Below are 10,779 nucleotides of genomic sequence, written 5' to 3' on the forward strand. Positions count from 1 at the left end.
ATCACAAACTCCAAAGATGGCGTCTCTGTCTGTGCACTGTGTGGGTTTGGACAACAGTGTCACGTGCATTTATACATTTATGTATTTTATAGTTATTTTATGTTCACTTTGGTGATGCAGAGGCAGACGTTCTTATCTGTGTAGTACTTAGGTCTGTTTGCAATACATGTGTTTATACACATGTTTCATGTATACATACATATACACCGTGTATACTTCCATTTGTGGGTCTCTCTGGTCAATGCGGCATAGGAATTTAGGAACTTAGGAATTTGTATCAAACACATAACATCATGTTCGACTAAAATAAGAACAGCAAAGAGAATATTACGATAGATATAATACATTTTATTTTGACAATCAAATATAAAAAAATATAAATTTCAGAGAACAAAAATAATTTTAAGATTTACAACATCAATGGGGCAAATTATACATAAAAAACATACATTTCATAGATTGTCTTCACCAAAATATTCCATGTTTGCCTTTTTTCTCGTTTAACAATCAGTTTTTTTAGCAGCAAAGTTTCACATTTCCTCTTACATGACGAAGAAAGACTCAAGCTTAATATCCTCGCCTCATCTCATCTTACACACGCTGTACATCATTCACATACAAAGGCATTGCTATATACATATATAGATATATATATCTATGTATATCTATGTATATATATCTATGTACATACATATACCCCTCAGGTGAGAGGTGTCTCCGTGGTCTGGAGACAGACATCTGTCCCCGTTATCCCGTTATCAACTCATAGAAAAAGCCTTTGGGATTTCCAGGTGAAAGAAATCCCAATTTACGGATAAAAAGGTGCTTTACAATATCTTACTGTTACCAAGATGTTAAATTTAACATCATTAAGAGCTAACTTTTAGCTAACATAAAGTTAAGAGAAAGTCCTGATTCTGAATTAAGCTGACGCTAGGTTGTGTCGGGTAAAGTGTTTTTAATTTAAGTAATTAGTAACTAAAATGTTTGTCAGTTAAGTCAGTGACGCGGCAGTTTAAATTATATTAAAGCCGCGTACTGTAACTACCAACACAAGATAAGAATTTTGTGGTTTAAAAGTATCAAAACATATTTAGTATTTTAAAAATCGGTTTTTAATTTAGCCAAAAATTACTATTTTAATTGTGGAAGACACAAGACCCGCCCTACGGAGCAGCCGATTGGTCCGGGTTAGGCATGGACCCTAAAGCGTCATTTCAGAAACATTTTAGATATCTATGGCTGTTTGGTTGCTAACGTTGGCTCAACACACCGTTCAACTGATAGCCTTTGTTGTTTTTGATGCTAACTTGTAGCTAAGCTAGCAGTCATTTCAGAAACATTGTAGCTATCTATGGCTGTTTGATGCTAACTTTAGCGCAAAACATCATTCAACTGACAGCCTTTGTTGTGTTTGATGCTAACTTGTAGCCAGCAGTGAACCAACTTCGTTTAGTGGGTCCATTTTTTGCAGAAGTCTCTCGTTAGCAATTAGCTGGTTTTTGTAGGCTACCTGTCGCAAAGTGACTCGTGCACAACTCACATCTGCACTCGACTCACATTGGTTCGAGACAGCGGTATCTACACATAGGCCTACACTGTACATATAAACATACATACATACATATAGATGTATCTATCTATGGACGAGAGAGTTGAATGACATGTGACAAAGGTTCCTGGATCGGCTCCAGGCCACGTGAAGTGGCTCCTTCAACGTGTTTCCTGTGTTACAGTCATTGGGAGATTGTTTTTTGGTGATTCGTGTCTGTCTCGGAGCTCAGAGCAGCCCAGCGACGTCACCTCCTCTCCACCGACGGAGCTCTGATCTGGTGTCGGCACAGCGGGCACGTGCCAATCTGCTCCAAGACTCCGGAGAAGCATGTGCCACACAGACAACGGTGGCCACAAGGCAGGTGGATGCTGGCCCGGTTGTCCATGCACACCACGCAGTCGGGTGCACCGTCTCCATCTGCGAGTACAGACAAACATCACAGTTACAGGACTGGCATCACAGGGAGAGTCTCTCTGGTTACAGATGTGCAAAACCACAGTGTCACAGCATGTTAACCTTGTGGGTGGGGGGACTCTTTCTTACCTGTTGGGACGTCCAGAACGGGGATGGAGATGCAGTCATCGCTGTTTCCACAGAGGCTCGATACCCGAGACAAACTGCAGCGGTTGTCGACGTCAGGCGAGGTGAGGCGTTCAGGTGCAGGACAGGACCGTCTGGTGTAAAGCAACTCCCTTTTCTCTGAGCCTGCAGCAAAGAGTAGAGGCGTTTAATCATTCAATTTTATTATAACATTTAAACTAGGACTGAAACTATCGATTGTTTCCATCGTCGATTAATCTGTTGATTACTTTCTCAATTAATGGATTAGTAGTTTGGTCGGAAGACAACACGAGGGTTAAAAAAAATGACTCATCGATTCGATAAACAGTTGGCAAGTAATTTAAAAGTTGACTATTAAATAATTTAAATAATCTTCTTTTCTGCTGTAATTCAATCACTCGCCACTGTCAGTGTGAAAGGAACCAGAACCAGAAAAACCAGCTGCAGCATGGGCGACTGTGGCTCAGTGGTAGCTGCCAATTGGAAGGTTGCCAAATGAAAGGTTGGTGGTTCAATCCCTGGCCCTGTAGACCCATGTTAAAGGGGCAAGACACTAAACCGCGAGTACGGCAGCCTCGGCCACAGTGTATGAATGTGTGTGTCAATGGTTCTTGTTTGATGTAAAAGCGCTTTGAGCAGTTGTTAAGACTAGAAAAGCGCACTGTAACCATGACATCATCGGTAAACATGACATCATTGGTAATCATGACATCATCCATGCACGTACCCAGGAGGGAGATGGAGCGCGTCTGCCCGTAGACGTCGATCATGGCCCAGAGCGGCCGGCTCAGGTCCACCCCCGTCAGCAGCTTGTGCGCCTTGGTGTTGCTGCTGGAGACGTACACGGAGCCTCCGTTAGAGACCCAGAACTGCAGCTCCGAACCCGCCTGGGGGGGGGGGGAGCACACTTTATCACCATATTCAATGTTGTTATTTTTCATATTTCATATACAATAATATAATATTTGCTGATTTCACAAAATCTTTGAAACCAAGACCAAAACCAATTTTTTTTAAAGCTGCTATATATATTTTTTTTTTTTTTAAAGCTGCTATATACACAAATATTTTTAAACCTGCTATATGTATTTTTTAAAGCTGCTATATGTATTTTTTAAAGCTGCTATATATATACAGTATATATTTTTTAAAGCTACTATATATATTTTTTAAAGCTGCTATATTTAAAAAAAAAGCTATTTTACATATATATATTTAAAGCTGCTATATATTTATATATTTTTAAAGCTGCTCTATATATATTTTTTTAAAGCTGCTAAATATATATATATTTTTTAAAAGCTGCTATATATATGTATATATATATAATTTTTTTTTTAAGCTTCTATGTATTTTTTAAAGCTGCTATATATATATTTTTTTTAAAGCTGCTATATTTAAAAAAAAGCTATTTTACATATATATATTTAAAGCTGCTATATTTTTAATTATTTTTAAAGCTGCTCTATATATATTTTTTTAAAGCTGCTAAATATATATATATATTTTAAAGCTGGTATATTTATTTTTTAAAGCTGCTATATACACTTTTTAAAGCTGCCATATATATTTTTTAAAGCTGCTATACATATTTTTTAAAAATGTTATACATATTATTTTTTTAAAGCTGCTATATACACTTTTTAAAGCTGCCATATATATTTTTTAAAGCTGCTATACATATTTTTTAAAGATGTTATACATATTTTTTTTGTTAAAGCTGCTATATACATTTTTAAAGCTGCTATATATTTATTTTAAAGCTGCTATGTATATGTATTTGTTTTAAAGCTGCTATATAAATTTTTAAAGCTGCTATATATATATATATATATTTTTTAAAGCTGCTCTATGCATTTTCTTTTTTAAAGCTGCTATGTGCATTTTTTTTTAAAGCTGCTACATAAAAAATATATTTATTTTCAAAGCTGCTATATATATAATTCTTTTTGCACCCGTTGCACCCGTACCTGGCAGTGTGATTCATCCACAGGACCGGCCCAGTGTCCGGGGAAGTCGGTGAGGTCGGGGATGGCCATGACGGGCAGCGGCCGGGATCTGGCGGTGGGGGGGACGGTGGTGAAGCCCACGCGCAGGGCGCCGTGCCAGATGAAGGTGTCTCTCTCCACCCGGAGACGGAGCCTCTCCTGGACCTTCACCGGGCGGCTGCTGAACACCAGGCCGTTCTTGAACGTGCTGGGCGTCCTCTCGGCGAGGCGACCTCCGTGGCTCAGGCGGACCTCGCTGCCCACGGCGCGGGGGTGGAAGGTCAGGGGGCCCAGGCAGGACACGCCGCACCTGTGGGACGCCTCCGACCCGGCAACTGCAAAGAAAAAACAAAGACACACACGGTTAAAAATAACTAATGTTACACAATCATCCCGTGTTATTTTTACAGATTTTGTCTTTAAATATTTATGAATTGAAATTATTAATTTCATTTTTTTGGCAATTTTTTTAAAAACTATTAAACGATTGATTGATTAAATACGAAAAAATAAATGAATGAAAAAAAATCCAATCAAAAATTACATTTTTAAAACTGCTAAAATATATTCAGAAATGTGTATCTTCTATTTAATAGATTAACTGTATAATTTTTATTTTATTTTTTATTTTCCATTTAAATGCTAAACTGTATTTATTTTTATTTTTTTATTTAATAGCTAAACTGTATTTATTTTTATTTTTTTATTTAATAGCTAAACTGTATTTATTTTTATTTTTATTCAACAGCTTAACTGTATTTATTTAATTAATTTATTTTTAATTTAATTTTTTTTTCTTTTTTTTTAATAGCTTAAAGTATCCAAGTTTAATACTGTGTAAACACACAGAGTGAATAGAGTGAATGTGTTTTTTTACAGGTGTAAATATTCCTCATTAAACATTAAAAAGCCCCAAAAATACACAACATTTTGTGCAAAATTGAAGCAACAAACTGTATTTTAATGTAGAAAAGTATTGTTTTTTTTACAAGAAAGTAGAAGACGTGAGTAATAAGTTCAGATTGAGGGTCGCAGCGTCTTTTCGGAGCAGATCTGATCGTTTGAGGCGTCTGAAGGAAGAATGCGTGGGATGAGCTGAGAAGGAAATGGTGCTTTACCAGTTCGCCTCTTCTGATTGGCTCTCCACTTTCTTATCACCACATTCACCGTCTCCCCTCTGATGTATTTACAACCTGCACCAACAGCTCCAACTGGGGGTGTAGTTGCTGCTGTGTTGTTGTTAATGTTATTTGTCCTTATTATATAAGGGAGTTTCTCCTCGCCACTGTCGCACTGTTGCTTGCTCTGGAGGAGACTACTAGAACTGTTGGGTCCTTGTAAATTCTGGAGTGTGGTCTGTCTGTAAAGTGTCTTGAGATAACTCTTGTTATGAATTGATACTATAAATTAAATTGAATTGAATTGAATTATTGTCCAGAAAAGAAAAAGGGAATAATAATCTTGGCTGTGTGAACCGGTGCGGACCAACGCTGACCTGCAATAAACCTGCTGCATCCTAAAATATGGCAATTTAATCTCATGAAATATCCTCAATGTAACTTCACAACCACACAGAGTGTTTATAATCATTGCTTTACAGCGCAGGCACGTGTGTGAGAGATATGAACACAAGATTACACCGCAGACGCGTAATAATGAAAGTAGCGCGCATGCTTTCACTTTGGAGGACCAGGTGAGGCCGATCCTGCAAAGATGGTTTCCATCACAACAAGGACCAGGTGCAGGAGCTGGTAATACAGCTTGATGTGGGTCACCGCACTATAAGTCCAGAGGATTCAGATTTTTATTGATTTGATTGGGAAAATGCACGTGAATCAACATTTCTGTAAATGTGCCAGTGTTAGCCAGTCGGTTAGTTCTCAACTGTAGTCCTAATTACCCAGCATGCACGTCTTTAAGAGCGTCAGAAAAACGGAGAAAACCCACTTAAACACGGTGAGAGCATGCAAACTCCAAACAGAAAGTCCAAGCTCTCCAGTCCAGGCAGATGGTTAAATACCCGCCATGATACTGATAACCAACACTAAAGAAACAGAAGGTGCATAACGAGCAACGAGAGGAAATGTAACGCCAACACACACACCTGGTAACACACCTGGTAATAATGAAAGTAGCTCAGGAGCTTTCACTTTAGAGCTCACGTGTCAAACTCAAGGCCCGAGGGCCAAACCCGGGTCCTGTCACATTTCGATCCGGTCCTCGTGTCAATTAAGTACGGTTAACTAAATATTTTGGCCCACCTATTCTTGATGCTTTTAGTTGCTTTTTCTGTGTTTTTGACACTTTTTTATTTTACATTTAAAAACACAGAAGGTGCATAACAGGCAACAACTGGAGATGTAACGCCAAAACACCTTAAAGTTGTTTTTTAAAGTCTAACTGTAAAGTAAAACTGATTCTGGCTTCTCCAATGTGATTATTTTTTTGTTGGTTTCCTTAACTCTCGTGTTGTCTTCCCGTCAAAATTGAAAATCAACACTTTTGTCGATGCTTTTTTCTTCTCGCTTTCACTTTAGAGGAGCAGGAGGAGGTTTGAGATTCACGTAAACACGATCACATGTTTCTAATCATAACATGTCTCTTCTATCTGCAGCTGGGGGGGGGGTTCCTCTGTGCAGGACCAGAACAGCAAAGTAAAGGGCTGTTGCAAAGACTTTTGAAGGTCAGCAGAAGGACGTTGGGCTCTGTTTGGGGGAAACAGGGTTGAGAAAGCGAAGAAATGACCACATCTTGTCTGATGATCTGAGTCAGAGCCCGACTGATAAAGGATTTTTAAGGCCGATATCTATACAAATAATTGGTGATTTAAAAATCTGATATTCCGATATATTGGCCAATGTGTATTTTTAAAAATAAATCCAGTAATAAGTGACAAATCAAACTGATTTTCCTAACATGAGTTATTTGTAGTTATTTATGTATCCTCACTAAAATAATATGATAATAATTTGTTATACTGTCACATCCGAACATCAAAATATGTTAAAATTCTGATCAATAAAAATATATAAAAATACAAACTTAAGCTATGAAACTGAAAGTCCTTTGAACAAAAACACAATAACAACAAATAAGTTCAAAGAGTTGTCAGCAGGGACGTGGTAGAGCGTCCTCTGGTGGACAGACGGTGCAACAGCAACGCTCAGAACATGGCTGAAAGGTGTTTATAATTACTATTTTAATTTTTAAATATTAATTTGTTGCCCATTATAAATGCTGATACCGATTTGAGTTATTTTAAACTGTCCCCATACCTTTTTAACACGTGTTCCCCAGTATCTTTAATATTTTTGGACAATATGGACGAAAAGCTGCAGATTAATTACCCATTTATTGGGATTAACCCTTGTTTCTTGACATTTTCGCCCTTTTTCTGACTTTTTTTAGTTTTCACTAACACCACCTTATTATTTTTACACTACCTCTTGGAATTCATGGTCAATAACTCTCATTTATATGGAATTATACCTAATATATGAGTTAAAAAAGCAAAAATTATGAATTATTCTGACTAATAGTTAAGATCAGAGGTGATGAAAGTGATCAGTTGTATTTGCAAAGAGCGTTGGAAGGAATCCAATCCATTTTTTTGTGGTAATTTGGTAAAAAAAGAAACTCATATTTCAGATATAGACATTTTTTAAAGGGGTCAGATTTGACCCAGGACAACAGGAGGGTTAATAAAGTTTCTAAATAATAACCCACAGACAGATTTATTTGGCAGGTGGGACTCACACATGTGTGGCATTAAGCAAAATAAACTGTTTTACTCATCAGCAACAAGGTGAACATTTCCAATAATATTCCAATATTTTATTTAATTTTTCCAATATAGAATTGCTAGTTATCTGCTTTATTTCCCACTTTAAGGCCCTAAATATAAAGTCAACCAGCTAAAACAAATCACTTACACAAAAGTCATTTTCCCTAACTCTTGTGTCACTGAAATGTAAAATTGCTAATCACTTTCTTTAGATTTGGTATAAGGGTTAATACAGATGTTATGCAGTTCTCTGTTAGGGTTAAAGTTGTATTAAATGTCTCACCAGAGTTCCCTTTGCTCTCGTTCACCATCTTGCAGACGCAGAAGCAGCTGCTCTCTTCTTCATGTGTTCACGTCCGTTTCTTGGTTCATTTGTCACGAAGCAGCAGTGTTGGCAGCCTTTAACGTGGAGCACGTGTGCTTTCAAAACACAAACATCTCCTCCTACATCACATGGAAAACAATAGGAGGAGGAGTGAGGGAGGGAGGGAGGAGGGAGGAGTAAAAGTCTGGAAACTTACCTGATTTACGGGGAGGCTGGGTTGGCAGTGAGCCAACGTTTCTCTCTTTAATTTTCCATTTAGGAATGACAAACCTTTCTGATGAAACACCGGAGTTATACCTCGCAGGACTACAGGTGTCAAATAAAAACTGAGTGTGTGTGATCTTTGCTTCTGAAGTATCACTTTCAATATTACTCATGGTCTTGTGAAGAAAAACATGTTGATGATATGTAGGAAACACACAACTTCACACTAACTTTACACTCACTTCACACTAACTTTACACTAACTTTACACTAACTTTACACTAACTAACTCACTGTGATTTGTGTGTCCTGTATTTTAAGTGACACATATTTTTGGATTGATTGATTCTTTATTTCTGTGTCATGCACACTGTGCCGAGTCCTCGTGGATTTATAAGACACCAAATTAAAATCTGCCACAATAAAGGCTCTTTTCTCCAATACACAACTCCTCTTTTGGATCATCCATCCAGAAGAAATCATCACACAGATCTTCTGAATTGCTAAAACGCTGAACCTCGTTGTCTGAACCAAATGCTCAGTGGCCGTTAAACACATCTCACACTGTGATGCACACAAAAAAAATCCATTTCCTTGCAGGAGTCATCCCAAAAGGAATAGTAAATAGAAGTCTAAGTCTCTAAAATGGTTAGTCTATATCCTCCCAATGCTGTGTAGTGCATCCAGACCCTCCTTCATCGCGCCTTGGAGGAAGGTCTAAGCAAAGACTACAAAATGGCTCCAGTTTTTTACCATTTGCTTACACACAGAAATCAAAACATAATCATCAAAAACTTACACTCAAGCAGCAAAACATCGGCCCAGATGTTCACCACTGTAACGTCAGCCTCACACTGTTTGCATGAAATACACACATACAAACAATTTGCAAAACACTACACACACTTGTATTCATTACACACAGAAGCATGTCATGATGTCACTTCCTGCATTTCCAAAGCTGTCCAACGACCTCTGAGCCAACATGTGAAAAACACATAATCGCTTGTTGCAGACACACCAAGCGGGTTTGAGCAGTATATCAAAACCAAGCAGGTAAGTTCACCTGCTGGCCTTCAACCGAAAGGAAAGGAGTCAGAAGAAGAGGGAGGGAGGGTGGGGGGGGGAGGGGGGGGGGGGGGGGGGGGGGGGGGGGGGGGGGGGGGGGGGGGGGGGGGGGGGCGCAGAGAGGAGGAAATGGAGGAAGAGGAAGAGGAAGAGGAACTCCTCCTTCCACTCTTGACTTGCAGCTGTGGGACGATGGATTCGACGTTCGAGACGGTTCTCCCCTCGTTGTCTCGCCTCTGAAACTCTCTGGCCAGATCCAGCTGGGCAAAGACACAAAGTCTAGTCATCTTTACTTTTTCAGATCTTTTTAGTTGTTTTTCCTTTAATTGCAACCTACAGATACAGTATTTTAAGTGTGTCTGTTATGCACACTATACTGGAGCAGTTGCATGGAAACTGGGACCTGTTGTTGTGATTCTCCATGTTGACATGTTGACATGTTGACATGTTGACATGTTGACTGACTTTAGTGTATGGAGAGAAGTAAATGAGATTTTGCTCAGTCTGCAGCATTGGTTGTATGTAGTGTTTGGTGTACTTATTGTATATTTGCACGTTCTCTGGGTACTTCTTTGACAGTACTCCAATGACAGAGAAGTAGACTTGCAGCAGCAGTGTGTAACTGGTTCAAAAAACATGTTTTTTATGTTTTTTTAAATCAAGCAATCGAAAAAAACGAACACGGCAGCAACACACAAGGACTCAAAATCGTACACACACGTTTCTATTGAGAATCAGCTTCTCCCTTCAGACGCTTCAGGGTTCAAGCATTTGCAGTTTTTTCCAACTACTTACACACAAAATCTTTTTGTGTCACACAGTTTTTGAAACCTTTCGATCAAAGTGCAAAACTACACCAAAAAATCTTAAATTACACAAAACACTACACACGATTCTTTACCTGAGATGCAAAAATCTAACAGGAAGTGACTGGCTTTCCTTTTCCAAGCACAACCAATCAAAATGTTCCACTCATTTACCAGGGCGCAAACACACACACACACACACACACACACACACACATACTCCTCACATTACGCTTAACTGAACACTAACCAATCACTGCTTTAATTTAGGCCTTTACGTACCTCAAAGGTTACATTACCTCTTTTGAACAATGGATGCCAACAATAGGGCGGAGAATGGAGAGACAGGGGGACAACGAGGAGGAGGAGGAGGAGGAGGAAGAGGAGGAGGGAAGAAGGGAAAGAAGGAGAACCATCTCTGATGAGATCAGGGTCCCAATAATTCATCATGTGATACACAACGGATCGACCAATGAGAGAAGCCCATC

At 38.7% G+C, this 10,779-nt stretch overlaps 1 protein-coding gene across 1 annotated transcript; it reads right to left on the reverse strand.

Moving 5' to 3' along the window:
• Positions 1–810: 810 nt before the first annotated feature.
• LOC117944258 (E3 ubiquitin-protein ligase NEURL3) lies at positions 811–8,317 on the reverse strand. The gene is made up of 5 exons (XM_034870912.1): positions 8,172–8,317; positions 4,087–4,439; positions 2,844–3,003; positions 2,099–2,260; positions 811–1,972 (listed from the first exon to the last, which is right to left on the reverse strand). Exons 1-5 carry the CDS (start codon positions 8,197–8,199, stop codon positions 1,800–1,802), a joined length of 876 nt encoding a protein of 291 aa, XP_034726803.1. The 5' UTR covers positions 8,200–8,317; the 3' UTR covers positions 811–1,799.
• Between the last annotated feature and the right edge of the window lie 2,462 nt (positions 8,318–10,779).

Source organism: Etheostoma cragini, chromosome 5, assembly GCF_013103735.1.
Source record: "Etheostoma cragini isolate CJK2018 chromosome 5, CSU_Ecrag_1.0, whole genome shotgun sequence".
Taxonomy (NCBI): Eukaryota; Metazoa; Chordata; class Actinopteri; order Perciformes; family Percidae; genus Etheostoma; species Etheostoma cragini.

Excerpts from the sequence above, each read along its gene's own strand:
- LOC117944258 (XM_034870912.1), bottom strand. The coding sequence starts at position 8,199 with ATGGTGAACGAGAGCAAAGGGAACTCTG. Across the intron at positions 4,440-8,171 it reads CGAGAGCAAAGGGAACTCTG|TTGCCGGGTCGGAGGCGTCC; the intron begins GTGAGACATTTA and ends TTTTCTTTGCAG. Across the intron at positions 2,261-2,843 it reads GCGCTCCATCTCCCTCCTGG|GCTCAGAGAAAAGGGAGTTG; the intron begins GTACGTGCATGG and ends TCTTTGCTGCAG.